The sequence below is a fragment of the Palaemon carinicauda genome, chromosome 26 (assembly GCF_036898095.1).
Source record: "Palaemon carinicauda isolate YSFRI2023 chromosome 26, ASM3689809v2, whole genome shotgun sequence".
Classification (NCBI taxonomy): Eukaryota; Metazoa; Arthropoda; class Malacostraca; order Decapoda; family Palaemonidae; genus Palaemon; species Palaemon carinicauda.
In genome coordinates, this window is record NC_090750.1 from 41,256,271 (window position 1) to 41,272,176 (window position 15,906).

The 15,906-nt window shown below is 40.4% G+C and overlaps 1 protein-coding gene across 1 annotated transcript in view; it reads right to left on the reverse strand.

The window, feature by feature from the left end:
* Positions 1–6,195: 6,195 nt before the first annotated feature.
* Positions 6,196–15,906, reverse strand: part of LOC137619504 (minor histocompatibility antigen H13-like) — a 75,561-nt gene continuing 65,850 nt past the window's right edge. The window contains exons 6-8 of the mRNA XM_068349596.1: positions 12,862–12,982; positions 12,364–12,552; positions 6,196–9,123 (exon numbers count right to left, since the gene is read on the reverse strand). Of these exons, the coding sequence (XP_068205697.1) occupies positions 9,030–9,123; positions 12,364–12,552; positions 12,862–12,982 (404 nt within the window). The 3' untranslated portion in view covers positions 6,196–9,029. The remainder of the gene's footprint in view (positions 9,124–12,363; positions 12,553–12,861; positions 12,983–15,906) is intronic.

Below are 15,906 nucleotides of genomic sequence, written 5' to 3' on the forward strand. Positions count from 1 at the left end.
GGTCAGCGGCTGTCGATGAGCGTCGACGCGGACGAAAACATATCCGCAGTCGTCCAGGTTCCTCGGCTTGAAATGCTTAGTTCTATCCTGGTAAGTTTTAAGACATGGCCTGAACTTCCTGGCGATCCTTAAGATGATCCAGCTGCGTGTCATCGGTTGATGTGGGAAAGAATTCGCCAGGAACCGCGAGCGCCTCTCCCTAAACCTTTTCAGCGGGCGATGGCTCGCCATCTGCACGAGGGGCGGTGCGAAGGCCGAGAAGTACCCAAGGAAGTCGTGATTTCCAGTCCGCGTCGGTGCAGCTCGCCTTCAGGGACGCCTTGAGGGCGCGATGAATTCGTTCGACCATGCCGTTTGCTGCGAGGTTGTATGCCGTGGTGCTGTGAAGTGTCGTTCCCATCAGGTTTGCCAGAGCGAGCCATATCTCTGACAGGAAAGCGGAGCCTCTGTCCGTCGTGATGTCGTCAGGAACGCCAAATCTGCTCACCCAGCTCAACAAAAGGGCTTCGGCGCATGCTTGGGTTGTAGCTACGGTCATCGGTGATGCTTCCAACCACTTCGTGGAGCGATCGATGATTGTCAGCAGGTAGCGAGCAGATCCCGAAGGCGGCAAAGGTCCCACGACGTCGATGTGGATGTGACTGAAAAGCCTTTTTGGTTGGGGAAATTCACCTATCCCCGATTTGGTGTGACGGCTGATCTTGCTTGTCTGGCAATTGATGCATGTCTTCGCCCATTCCCGGGCATCCTTTTTGATCCCTGGCCAGATTAACTTCTCAGACAGGAGGCGAGCAGTGGTGCATCCCGAGGGGTGTGAAAGTCCATGGATGATGTTGAATATCTTCCTTCTGCAGGAAGTGGGAATCCAGGGACGTGGGCGGCCGGTGCTGGTGTCGCAGAGGATGGTTACTCCTGCCGGCCCGAGGGGAATTGCAGTTATCTAGAGCGCAGATGGCCCCGTCAGGTGATCCTGTGCCTCTTGGTCGTTGCGCTGCTCGGATGCGAGGTCGGTGTAGTCAATTCCCAGGTGGATTGCGTCGATTTCAATCCTTGAAAGGGCGTCTGCGACTGGGTTTTTCTTTCCAGGAACATAGCTTATGGTGCACCCGAATTCGGTGATTGCTGCGAGATGGCATTGTTGTTGGGAGGACCATGCGTCTGTCGATTTTGTGAAGGCGTGTACGAGGGGTTGATGGTCCGTCGCGATGGTGAAGGGTGTGCCCTCCAGGATGTGCCCGAAGTGGCGGACGGCAAGGAGCTCCCTGTCGAAGGTGCTGTATCTTGTTTCGGCGGGTTTCAGCTTTATGCTGAAGAATGCCAACGGTCGTGGAGAACCATCGACGAGCTGTTCCAGTACATCTCCACAGGCGACGTTGCTGGCGTCGGTCGTCAGTCGCAGAGGGGCGTTGTCGTCTTAGTAAGCCAGGGTGGTGGCGTTTGCGAGGACGTCCTTTGTCCTGGTGAATGCGTGTTGTTGTGGGGAACCCCACTCAAGTTTCTTCGCCTTTCCCTTCATGACGTCGTCGAGGGGGGTCAGGGTCTGTGCGATGTTGGGGATGAAGTGCCTGTAGTAATTGACCATCCCCAGGAACTCCTGAAGTTGGCGGGTGGTCGTAGGTGTCGGGAACTTCCTGATGGCGTCCACCTCGGTTGTCATGGGTTTTACCCCACTCGAGGACACGCGATGACCGAGAAAGTCCACTCCTTCAGCGCCGAACGTGCATTTATCGAAACGTACAACCAGGCCATTCTCCTGCAGGCGTTTGAGGACGGCGCGGACGTGCCTCCGGTGTTCCTTCTTGGTCCTTGAGAATATCAGGATGTCGTCGACGTAGCAGACGCAGAATGGTAGGTCGCCCAGGATGCTATCCATTAGGTGTTGGAAGGTCGCCCCCGCATTGCGTAGACCGAAGGTTGAGTATGCAAAGGTGTAGAATCCGAACGGTGTCACAATGGCAGTCTTCGGAATGTCCTCTGAAAATACGGGGACCTGGAAGTAAGACTTGAGAAGGTCCATCTTGGTGAAGTGTTTCGCGCCATGCAACGCATTCGTCAGGTCCTGCATGTTGGGCAGAGGGTAGTGGTCGGGTGTTGTGATGAGGTTGAGGCGCCTGTAGTCGCCGCAAGGTCTCCAGGTCCCGTCAGGCTTCTTTACCATGTGGAGGGGAGATGCCCAGGGACTCGATGCTTTATTAGATACCCATGCCCTCAAAGGCGCGTTTGGCGTCCCTCAGCTTCTGGGGCGGGAGGCTACGGAATTTGGCGTGTGTAGGAGGTCCCGTCGTCGTGATGTGGTGGTAGATCCCGTGCTTGGAGGGGGATCCCGGCGATTGGCGAAGCTCGGGCTTGAAAACGTCAGGAAATTCCTGCAGAAGGTCGGCATAGGGCTGCGTCATTACAGCGGATACGGACATTATGGCAGGACCGGCTCTTAGGGCGCAGAACCAGCAGGTTCCTGTGTCAATGAGGCGTTTCCCTGCAACGTCGACGAGTAGTCCGTGGTGAGCGAGGAAATCTGCACCGAGGAGGGGGCGACTGACGTCAGCGATGGCGAAGGGCCAGGAATACACACGGCCCATGATAGATATCTTGAGGACCCTAGTCCCATAACACCGTATGGGAGACCCGTTGGTGGCGACGAGCGAGGGGGCGTCTTTGCTGGGACCACGGTCTAGGTCGGCTTGTGACGGCGCCAACGTTGACTGCATAGCGCCGGTTTCCTGCAGCTGTGATGGTGGTAGGTGGTTTCTTCTGGCATCATCTTCTAGGGAAATTGCATGATGCCCTAAATTTCTTGGCGTTGCTGCCAAACTGCTGATGGTAGAAACACCACGCTGGATTAGGCCTAGGCTCGGACGTGTCGGTTGCGGTGGTTTCCTCCTTGCCAGAGCGTTGATCTCGTCGTCGTCGTTAGGAGGCGTTGCTGAAGAGTCTATGGAAGAGCAGCTGAAGGAGGAGAACGAAGGCGATACTGATGATGCCCCGAGGCGGGATGCTTTGGAAGCCTCGTGGAGCTTCTGAGCCTTCGACAGGAGTTTGTTCATTGGAAGCGTGTCGGCGTCCGTCAATTGGGCCCTCACGTCCTGCGGCAGGCGTCGAAGGAAAATCTCGCGAGATAGGCTAATCTCGCGCCGTCGGCCGTTGCTGTCGGTCTCGGGAAGCATTAGCGGGCCAGTCAACTCGTCCCACGCCTCGACAGTTGAGGTGTCACCCATGGGTTTTCCGGCGAGATCCAGGACCTTCTGTGCCCTTGCTGAAAGAGAGTGAGTAGATACCGATTAGTTTCGTTCTCAGGTCGTCTTAGGAAACTTGGCCAGCCTGGGCGTCAAGCCATGGGGAAATCTTGTCGAATACCTCCTCTGGGATGGAGGTGAGAACGATGTCAGCCTTGGCGCAGGAGTCGCTGACCCTAGCAACTCGGAAGAGTACGTCTGCTCTCAGGAACCAGGAAGCGGTGTTGTGTTGAGAAAACGGCGGCAGTTTAACTTTGGGTGTGGAGGCGAGGCCATTGGACGTGATGGGCTGGTTGAATCCGCCATTGTGGTCAGTCGACGAGTCGGCGAAGAGGTGAGAAGCTGAGATGTCGGATAAGCTCATCCTACTGCCTTACAAACGCACAGAGGTGTGGGAACACCAAAGGCCGAAGCTCATGCCTAAGGTAACGGAGTAAAAGAAGGTAGCACGGCCATAGTGAGTCCGTTAATGGCAAAGCCAAACCCCTGAAGCTACTTCAACTCCGGGGTCACCAGTTATAAGGACAGTGAGACGAGCTATCACCAACAACCGACGGTTTATTCAAACAGGTGCGAGAATATAATACAAGGTGCGGACGGAAATGTAGCATGCGCGCTGGCGCCAATCGTGCTTGAACCAACCGCCACAAAAAGTGTGTTTCTTCACACGTACAAATACTCGAAATACAAGTCAATGAAATAATGTAACAAAATGAGAAATACATGAAATTGTAGCTCTGAGGGAGCAGAACAAATATATACAATTAGCCAGTGTGGCGAAAGGAGAATTCAAATGAAATGGAGAATTCGATGAGAATGCTGAACGACGGAGGGAGCGATGTCCTTACAAGCCCACTTGAAGCAAATGGGTTGTTTATATATAATAGAAAATGTACCGCTCTCTAGTAAGGGTAACTATAAGAATTGTAAAATACATATGAGACTGTAAATTTCATATACGTATGGTATTGTACTGTATGTGTACAGAGGTTATTATTTTCCATTTAGTATTGCATTATGTTCTAATAACTAAATTACTTAATTTACAGGTATTAACAGTTAGGTTATGTATATTGGATGATTCAAATGTATTTGGCTGTACAGTATTCCATTGAGGTTATACTGTAGCTTTATTATAAAATTTAATATGGATTTTTTGTAGGGTTTGGAACAAATTACCTGTAGGTGATTTGCACGTAAGATGCGACTCACAATGCAAAGTTTTCACAAAACAAAGGCCCTTCAGAACAAATTAATTTCCTATCTTGAGGCATTACTATACAGTAAAGGTAGTTTCCTACTGTACTATAGCCTTACAGTGTCTAGTAACACTGTACATATACAGTAATGCCTCATAACACAAATTAATTATTTCTGGAGTGGCTCTCGTTTCGTGAAAATTTTTTTTGTAGTCTCATTTTACATGTAAATCACCTGATTCATTCCAAATCCTCTAAAAACACCACATTAAATTCTATAATAAAGCTACAGTTTAACCACAATGAAATTCTGTTCGGCAAATACGTTATGAACCATTCAATATACCTAAACTAACTGTTAATACCTGTAAATTAAATTAGTTATCAGAACATAATGCAATAATATATGAAAAATACAATACATGTAATACAATACTGTACATATACAAAATAAGAGTACCGTATGTACTGTACTATTATAGTTACCCCTACTATAGAGATACATTTTCTATTATGTAAGGCAAACCTTTCCCTTCAACAACTAATATTTTTAATGGGTGGCTATTTTATTCTCAGCCTGGCTAGCAAATCTTTTCTTAGTCATGAAACATTTTTCACATTGCTTGTGATAAAAATCTTGCATCTCCTTTCGCAGCGTGAAAATTTCTTAAGCAGATTCTTTCGTAGATAGGTATGACTGTAATTATAATGGGATAAACCCAAATAACAATATTAAGCAGTATTTACTGTGTTAATCATCCACTTAGGCACTCTCGTGGCCGTGACATTTTAGGTTAGGAGTTACCCACCCTAGTGGAATACTTATTCATGATAATTTCCTTATCACGCCTGTGTCTGTTACATAACTGTTGCAATAAAGGAGGTGTGACTGTATGCCAACATAGAAATACACTAAAATAACCTTATATAACCATGAATATGGACTAGAATCGAAAAAGTTTCAGTTGGTGGTGGTGCGAGATGTGAGGATCCCTACATCTCTAAGCTGGATGTTCGTTGGGGAGGGAGGGGGGGGGGGGGTTGAGTAATGCACAAAAAAAAAAAAAAAAAAATTGAATCCCAGACTTACTCGTTTGCTTGAAGAAAGGAGGGGCTAATAACAGGGAGGGGAGAAGATATTTTCGTGAAATTTCCTGTGCGAAGTGTGTGATATACAACCATGTGCTGTACTCTTTTGTAGGATACTAGTAATTTTCACTTAATAAGGTTTATATTTGCAAAGGGCGTATCAGGGACATCATAGTCTGTATCACTGGGTATGTTTTGACACATCTAGCATAGGGGCTAAAGGGGTGTTCCAACTTTGCTGAAATCATATTCTTATTAAAGGATGATGGGTTGTATTTGTGTAGGAGCAAACAACCTTACTCTTCAGCATTTATCATTATTCCTAATCATAAGTGAGCAACTGGTCATCAGCAAAAAATTTATGGTAGAACAGCTTCAATGTTTAACAGCAAAGAAGTGTACTCATAAGTTTCCAATTACTTACCTTTCTATCAGAAATTCAGCAAGAAGTTAGGAGACATTCTAGAAATACAATAACAATATTCTTGATACACATTAATGCAGCAAAAGATCAGTTTACATAACCCCTACAATAGAAAAAATAAAGCAGAGTGGAAAAGTACAAAAGCATAGCTTAATTAGTTCTAGGCAATTCCCTAGGGTTGAATTATGATGTAAATCTAGGTACTTTCTTTGGAGCATCCGGAGGAGTAGAGAAGGATAAAAATCATAAATCTTACATATGGTGTTTGTATTTCATGTTACAATGAAAGCTCAGAATCATGATGAAACAATGAAACACATCTTCCTCCGAAACATTCATTTTAAAATTAAACACGCTCAAACCTCCACCTTATTCTAAAGGGGAAAACAAAAAAATAACTAAACACATATGCAACCAACTTGTAAAATAAAGTTAGAACTAACTTATGACTCATTTCTAGGTGTTTACAGATAGAGAACAAGTGACAAATTAAATTACAACAATAGTCATATAACAAGTGGTACTTCTGACGTTGACTTACTTTACAAGCTTCCAAGATCATTTGACTGGTAATAGCCAAAAAATGAGATTTCAATTACTATAAAGGTCTCGAAGAAACACTCTCTCTCCCACTGCATGATTTTGTCAAATTAATGGTTCCAATTAAAAATTATGATCTACCTTACTGGCTGGAAAATTTTAATTATAAATTTCTTCATATACTGAAAATATACTAACATACAAAAATCATCCTTTATCACATGAAAAGAAATTTTTCTTGCTGATTAAGAAATCATAAAAGAGAATTCTATTTCTTGCTATTCTTATAGTGTGTCGCTTATTTTTCCTTTACATAATGTATCTCTCTAATAAACTTCCTTCTAGTTTTCAAAATATGCTAACATTTAAAATGAGACTGTATATCCTTTCTAATAAACCTGTACACCTTGATGCAGCACATTATATACACAAACACATACAGTATTTGTATACAGTATATCTTTAAGTATCATGTAAATTATATATACATAAATAGCAAAACATCCCAACCCCATATGGGGGACAATAAAAAGCTAATGCTAAACTTACACCATAAAGGAGGTTGGTTGCTTGACCATGTATATATACTATGCCAAAGTATACACCAATTAAAACCAACCGAGCTCTGTGTATAAACCCTCCATTAAACTGCCCAAATGTTTACAATTGCAGTAAAAGAACCTGGAGGCCATGGTTTATGACTTTATATAAGACCAAAAGCCCAAAGATGGAATGTAACCATGTTCAATTTAAACTGCTCCCCAAGTAACAGGATGGATAAAATGTGTCCCACCAACAGGGTAACACTTAGTGCCCCGAAAAACAAAAGATTAGATAATACCTAAGGTTCTTTGCAATTGCAGCAGTGTTCCTTAATATCCCGTTGTATTTCTTTCACCCTTTTACTTTTATCTATTTGTATTTCCCTTCATCTTATTCTTCTTAGCTTTTAAACTTCTTTAACATCTTGCTCCAATTTTAATATTGCTCAAGTATAAAACTTTAATGTTGGCCATAGTAAACCCTAGAATTGTGCCCGATAAGATTAATAATTATGAATTTGAGATCTTTACTCAATTACTCTTTTAAAACACAGATATGATTTTCAATGTTACAGTATCATAACTTCAAAAAAGATAAATGAATAAAAATGAATGCTTGATCCCACTGGAAATACATATGCCAACACTTAATTTTTTCATCTAGATTGAGACAGCCATTCAAATCAGATTTGCAAATATATTCTAGTCATGGTCCATGTTGAAATAAAATATTCAAATGAAGAAATATAGGTGTCATCAAGACAACTTGGTACTTACATTGATCCATTTTTTACGACATTTGCTCGATTTAACCTATATTAAGCATCGGTAGATATTCCATTCCCACCATCTGTCAATTACAGTGTTCAATATACTATACAATGGACTTTTTAATACTTTACATCATTAAATTTGGTTGTCCTAATCAATGTAGCTTTACACTTAACAGCTCAACAATATCCTGGGTTTGTTACAGACACCAATATTTTGAATCTTGTTGGGTTATACCAAATTCATGCAGGATTCACACTAGATTAAGAACATGTTGCTTTATATTTATATACTGTACTGCATGTGAATGTATATTACTTAAATTTTAGTGAAAAATAATTTATTTTCTCCATGACCTACCAGGTAAATTTACCTGAAATAATAAAAGCAGGCTAAAATAACCCCAAGTTAATACAGATTACTTTTACCATCAAGGCTTACATGACAGTATAATGTTGGTAAGATTCTCTAAATTAACAACTAAGGTTTGATGAATAATCATTTACTTTTCATTTGGATAACCACATAAAAAAATAGCACTTTTTCTTGGAGGGTACAATCTTCATTACTAACAATGTTGTACTGAGACCAAATAATGAATGATACTACATTTGAGAACGAAACCTCTCTTTGCAAGAGATGTATAAATTGGGATGCTACACTTGATCTCCAGGGGTTACATACAAACTCAATACAAAAATATATCTAATTTAATCACTCTGTTTACTCTAGGTAACAATCATGATCCTAATACAACAAAGGCAAATTAAATTATTAAATGATCTAATAGTCTCTCTCCTTGACAAAATCAAAGCTTACAAAATAATGTGACACTTCCTGGTGCCAATCCTGAATTATATTACAGACGCTGAAACAAATTCATACTAGAGCAAGAAAGAAAAATTTAATAATCATCCTAAAAAAAATGACACCTTTTGACAAATAAAAACAAATTAATCAAATAATTCATTTTGTGCTGTCAATGTAATACTTTCCTGTTAATGTGTGCTGAGAGCACACATGCTTCAGTGTAGCACATACAACGAAGACCATATGATTTGTGATGTAAATTTGGGTTGGTCTAAAGTACTACAGTACTAGATTTATCAATGTAAAATATAAAAACAGGGTCTTTTTGTAAATGCAAAGTTACAACTTGAGCTTTGCATATCAGTACAAATATTACTCAACAAAATCACACTTGAAGCTCTTCACCTAATTTCCGAAATCCTCATTTGTCTTTCTTAGCATCTCTTTTTCCAGATTTCTTATCCTCCTCCTTTTCGTCTTCATTTTTATCATCTCCACTAGGGTGATCTTCATATCTGCAGAGCAAAACCACATTCAATCAACTACTATTTAATTAATATTAATGAGATAAGAACAAAGTAAACAGATTTTTATATATTAAAATATGAAAATAAAATTTATGAGCATGGTTATTAAAGGCCTAACAAAATGGAATTTTAGCAATTAAACAAATTTGCTCAAAACAGAACATTTTGTAGATACTTGCTCGATTGAGTTGGCACTATTCCTTGGGGAAAATGTACTTAAAGATACTGGTGAGAGGTTAACTTGGAAGCTCAAAATTAAACTTATGAGAGATGTACATAGATCAGCTGAAAACACACAACTTTAGAGAGCTTAATGATTCACCAAGCAGAGAGCATTGTTAACAACTAATTTTGAAGAAGGAAAAACTTGCTTTTAGGGAGGTTCTGTGTGGTCTCCAAGGATTTCTGTTAAAGGGGTAGAACAAGGAATTCTATATAACCAGATTATCAAGGAAATACGGTTTCCTTTCTTAGGCGTTTGTATCAACGAGCAAAGGTGTGTAAGTTCAGGCCCATGTGAACTTACCACAGCACCTGGAAAGCTGAATTTCATCTGCTATGAATGATGTTATGCAAGGCATCCCAGAAAGGAACCATCCTATATCACAACTAACACTCGCCCACCATTCTGGATCAAAGGTATACAAAGTTACCAAAATTGTTCCACTCTCCTGTACGAGGCTAGTGTGTCGAGAGGGGTTTGGAGAACACACAGCACCTTCCCCAAAAATAAGTTTTTCCTTTGTCAAAATTACTTTCTTGAGGTTAGAGTGCTGTGTTCATCAAGGACTTTACTGGTAAAGGCTAGAATGGAATCCAATATGACTTGATTACCAAAGAAATATTATTCCCCTGGTCTAGCCAGTGTATCAATGTGCAAAGCACAGACATAGTATATTATAGGGGACACCTGCTAGCCCAGGCTCATTTCAATTTACCACATCAGCTTGGAGGCTGAACATCAGCTGCTAAGAGTGACATCATACGCGGCATTGCCAACGTACCTGGCATCGCCAACGTACCTATGTCACAACCAACGTTCAACCTCCATTCCTTTCCCATTGCATATCCGAACTGCTGAGCCTTTTCTGTTAAAATGTCTGCTTTGCTTTCAAGAACATTATTACCTTAAGTTTCTGTGTTCAGGTTGTTTCTTACAAGCTTCATTTTATGAATATATGGCATACCTTAGTGGTGCTGACATTCTTTATTTGCATAATTGTTCACTTTTTGGGTGGTTCACCAGCTAGGCTGGTGGTGTTCATGCATGTACTCCCTTGTCCGTTAGGTTCATGCACTCCATACATTCTTTACTATCTTTCCTAGCATTCCTTTCCTTCCGCCATACACTGATTGCCTACAAATTGTTGTTTCTTAGTTTTTTGGTACTTGCTTTGGCAGTTCTTTACTATTAATGGTAACAATGGAAGGGTTGCTGTTTGCAGACACCCTTCTGTTTCTTCATTTATCCAATTACGTTATTACACTCACTTGTAAGTAACAGTGGTTTACATCGCATCTAGAGTGGATAACATCTCTGAGGTTGGCTAGATGGTATATTACAGTACATTAATTGTACCACATTATTTCTCTCCCTTAAGTTATCTGTCATCTCCTTGGTAAAGTTTGTCACTGATGGGCTTAGTTTACCATCCAGCCCTATCACACGGTCCCTACCCTATATTCTAATATGTAACCCTACATTTTGCATGGTATTCTCAGGAATACTGTTCTTGCCCTCCTCTTGCTTGAGGGTACACTCGGGCACACTGTCTTATTTCTCTTCCACTTTTTTTGTTAAATTTTTTATAGTTTATATAGAAAATATATATTTTAATGTTACTTTTCTTAAAATATTTTATTTTTCCTGTTTACTTCAAGAAAATATTTGACCTATTAGCTTACTTTTCCTTACATATATATCTATCTACTATCAGAGGTGAAACAAAGAAAATTAACCTAGTGTAACATATGACATTCTGATCTAGTTGTAGTCAAATTTACGCTATGTAGTACTCATAACTGATATACAGTGAACCCTCGCTACTTCGCGGTTCGACCATCGCGGATTCACCACTTCGCGGATTTTTTCCATAACCCATATATATACAGTAATATATATATATATATATATATATATATATATATATATATATATATATATATATATATATATATATATATGCATGTATTTATGTATATATGTAGGTATGTATATGTGTATACATATAAATATATATATATATATACACACATACACACACACATAAATATATATATATATATATATATATATATATATATATATATATATATATATATATATATATATATATATATATATATATATATATATATATATATATATCTATATATCTAAAGTAGGAAGATGTGATGTAGTTCTAAGGGAAAAGTATGGGAAATATGTCTGGGTAATAAGCAAAGCTCTACCTCCAGTTTGTTTCTACATTATGATCAGAGATAAATGTAAACAAAACATTGGTTGCCATTTTTTATCGTGCTTTTTAGCATGTTTAGGAAATGCATGATATAAAATCACCTTTAATATTTGTGCCTGTTTTAGTTTAGGGTACTGTAGTACATGCATTAAGTGTTCTGTACATTAAAGGGTAGTTTGTTAACAGTACTACGTACAAGGGAAGGTTTTAAAAGTCTGAATATACATGTTGAATAAATAGGTAAATATGGTGTCACTACTTCGCGGATTTTCACCTATCGCGGCCGCGACTGGAACCTATCTACCGCGATAAATGAGGGTTCACTGTATACCCATCAAATACTTTGTAACAATATTTCGATTATGGGAATACTAATATTAATCAATAGCTTATTTGTCAGCTCATTTTTTGTGGTTTCGCCAGAAATATGACATACTGTCATATTAAAACTTTTCTTAATATATTTTTATTTCTAATGGATACTGTATATTATCAATGAAAAGATAATACTAACTTACCAGGATGAATTAATTCATTTTTATACAATAAAATAGATTATTTCAAGGAAATACTGTCCTATTAGTGTACTATTTCTGGCAGACTTGCGACGTCATCACAGTGAAAAGTGGTTGTAAAGTCGAACAGTCATAAGTCGCATAGGTCCTAGTCGTTGACTACTTGTACACACAAGGGTATTTTGAATGGAATTTATTTCATTGCAATAAATCTAAGAATCTCTACAAACGAAAACATCAAATAAGTTACTCACTGTATTAGAGCTTTGAAATCTCCTTTGATAAGAGCCAAGAGGCAAGGTGCAGAAAGGCAAGCAGGGACCAGGTACAATAGCGCAGGTTGTGCATGTTTGAAAACATGCATGACAAAAATGGTCATCATTAATCCAGCCAAATAGGCTGCAAATGTTGCTTTGAAATAGGTATTGGACCCCCTATTCAAGCTGTGGAGAAAAATCATATCTTTAAGCACAGTACAGTAATTACTTTCGAATGAAAAAACTAACTAGAAATAGTGTAATGTTTGTTTCATAAGTCTTTTCATTACATTACATATTTAAAGAAAACCAAAATAACATTAAGTTTTCACTTCTGTAAAGCATAAAACTATCATTAAGTAGTTTATATGAAATGTAAACTGCAAAATTTATGATAAATCATTAAACAGATTTCCTTCTGCCTATCACTGTAATAAATCACTGACTTTAGTTATCTTTATAATAATACTGTACCAATAATTGAAAAAATATTACCTGTGATCAAAGCGTAGTAATAGTGCAATGAAGATTCCTGGGATCACAATATCTCCCAAGCCTAACATGGCAAAATTGTCAGCCTCAAAACCTTTTTCTAATAGATCCTGAGGGAATACAACTGAAAAAAGGAGAACAACATTTACCATCTTGGTTGTAAAAATCATGAATTTTCAAAGTAATTAATATTTTTCCCAACTATACAAACCAGAGTCCTTTAATAGGAGTACACTTTTAGTATAGCTGAAAGTCTGCTGTTAGGATTTCTAACGAGATGTCGGTAGTTGTTGGTGGGTAGGGGTAAAGCCCTGGCCCTATCAACACACTGAGTAACCACTTTGACCTTCACCTAAGAATTGTGAGGTGGGAAGATTAACTTAAAGGACTCAGGTTTGTAGTTAGGAAAAATGACAAATTTGGGAATAATTTGTATTTTTCCTAACAATACAAACCTGTAGCTATTTATAAGGGATACTACTTTAGGAGAGGCTAAAAGACGAGCCATTAGATTTTTAGCGAGGGTTAAAAATCCACCCACCTGCTAGTTAGTGGGGGGGGGGTGGTAGTAGCTACCCGACTCACTCACACACCAGGTCTATGAACCCACTTTGCTTAGAAGGATTTCAAGGGGGACTGGTGCTGGTGGGCCATTCTGTATAAATAGGTACAGGTTTGTATCATTATGGAAAATACAAATTACTTCCAAATTTGTCATTTGTTCCATCACTGAATACAAACAAACGCTATTTATAGGGGATGACTTACCCTTCAGGAGGGTGAAGTCCTTGCCAACTGGCTTTTTGGCTCTGACCCGGGGTTTTCCCCTTGTGAATTTACTTGGTGGAAACCCTACACCTCAGTGGCATACACAAGCTTTGTGCTCGTGATACTAACAATGTGACTGTCTAGGTAAGAGATCTTCCAAGTCATACGAATCTTCAGAGGTTACCAAGTTATACCCAATAACCCCCTTGTTAGAGTATGGGAACACAAGTATTGAAACAATACCAGGTTACACAAGGGAACAATGGTCTACGTGCCGGTAGCTGAAATCAGCTTTGCAGAGGACCCTGGGTGCTGATTCCCCAAGAGAGGGAAATTCAAAGAAAAGAAAGAGCCAGTCATTCTTAATCATTCATCTAGACAAATCCAGGGTAACCTTTGCCCTCAACCCTCTGCTAATTGTCCATCAAGGAGCTTGAGGTGTTAAACCAGTTGCTGTGCAGCCACCATAGGACCAATGGAAAATGTTACCATGTTCCTATGGGTTACGTCTTGCAGGTAGTGGGCGGTGAAAGTCGTCCGACGCTTCCACACGACTGCTTGAAGTACCTGTGCCACAGAGTAGTTTCATTTGAACGCCAGGGACATTGCAATGCCCTTAACATTATAAGCTCTTGGTTGACATGTTGGAGGAGGAGCAGGATGACCTTGCAAATCCAAGCAGAGGTGGTGGTATTCATGATCCTCCCAATGCCTTATACTCATATACTCAATTTTTTTTCAAGAGGCGCATTTGCACTGACTTGCAATGGTTCCCTTTTATCTCAGAAAAGTTTCCTGCTATCTGATTGGTTAGGATTATCTTCTCCAACCAATCAGCGATCAGGAAATTTTTCTGAGCTAAAAGGGCATCCCTGCGAGTCGGTGTAAATCTGCCTCACTAAAAAGAATTGACTATAGACATTATGAGCTCTGGGTTGACATGGAGGAGGAGCAGGATGAACTTGCAAATCCAAGCAGAGATGGTGTTCTTCATGATCCTCCTCTTGATCTCACCCGTGCTGACGAAATCCCAACATTTGGGAGCAAGCTGCAGATGTCCTTTTGATGTAATACCTCAAACTCCTTATTGGGCATAGTAACAGTTGATCTGGGTCATCAGTTACAGAAAATAGACTCTTAAGCTGGAAGGAATTGAATCTAGGATCTGCATCCGTGCATTTTGAGTCTGCAATAAACTCAGGGACAAAGCTGAGGATTACCTATCCCCATCCCCTTGAATGGGCGATATCATACAAGAGACCATGAAGTTCACTAACTCTTTTGGCCAAAGCCAAATTGGGTAGGATCACTGTCTTTAGAGCGAGGTGGCGATCCATTGCCTAGCATAATGGTTCGCATGGGGTACCCTTCAGAGAATGCAGGACCCGATTTCGCTAATTTCTTTGAATTAGCATATATATGGTGGTGGAAATGTGCAAGGAAAAGGAACTTGGCTAAGCCCCCCCACCCCCGTCTCCTCTCTTTGTCATATTGTTTCGTCCTTCTCTCTCCCTGTTGCTTCCCTTAACTGTATCCAATAATAATGCATGTAATACTTACATTTTAGTATCGTTTTTATGCGAGCGCACATTCCGCCATACATAAGACTTAACAGGGCATGTGAACTCAACAAAGAATGATTTGCAAATTATGTAAAATGACAAATTCGTAGATAATTTGTATCTTTCCTAACTATACAAACCTTAGCTATTTAATAGGGGTTATTACTTTCAGCGTAGCTGAAATGACGATCCATTAGAATTTTAACAAGGGTTTACTACCCCACCGCTAGTTAGCGGGGGGTAGGGAGGGTAGCTTGCTACCACCCCCCCCCCCCCACACACACACACCTGTGCTTGAGCTCACTTTGCTTAGAGGTAGGACTTCAAGGGGCATAGGGCTGGCGGGCAAGTTTGATTAAATAGCTAAGGTTTGTATAGTTAGGAAAAATACAAATTATCTACGAATTTGTCATTTGTTCCGTAACTGACATACATACCACGCTATTTAATAGGGGTGACTCACCCATTAGGAAGGGTGGAAAGTCCCGGCCAGTACTGGCTTTTGGCTTTGCCCGGGGACCCATTATTTGAGTGTGTCAGCACTCAACAATAAGGAGTCCCTGCACCTCGCTAGAACCTTGCTACGCTATGGCTGCGGCCTACGTAAGCTGTGTGTGAAGGTATAAAGTGTGACTCGTCTTAGAAAGTTAACCTGTAGTCCTTTAGATGGAAACTTAGGCTAGGACTCTCCCAATACCACCTCGTCAGGGTATGGGGA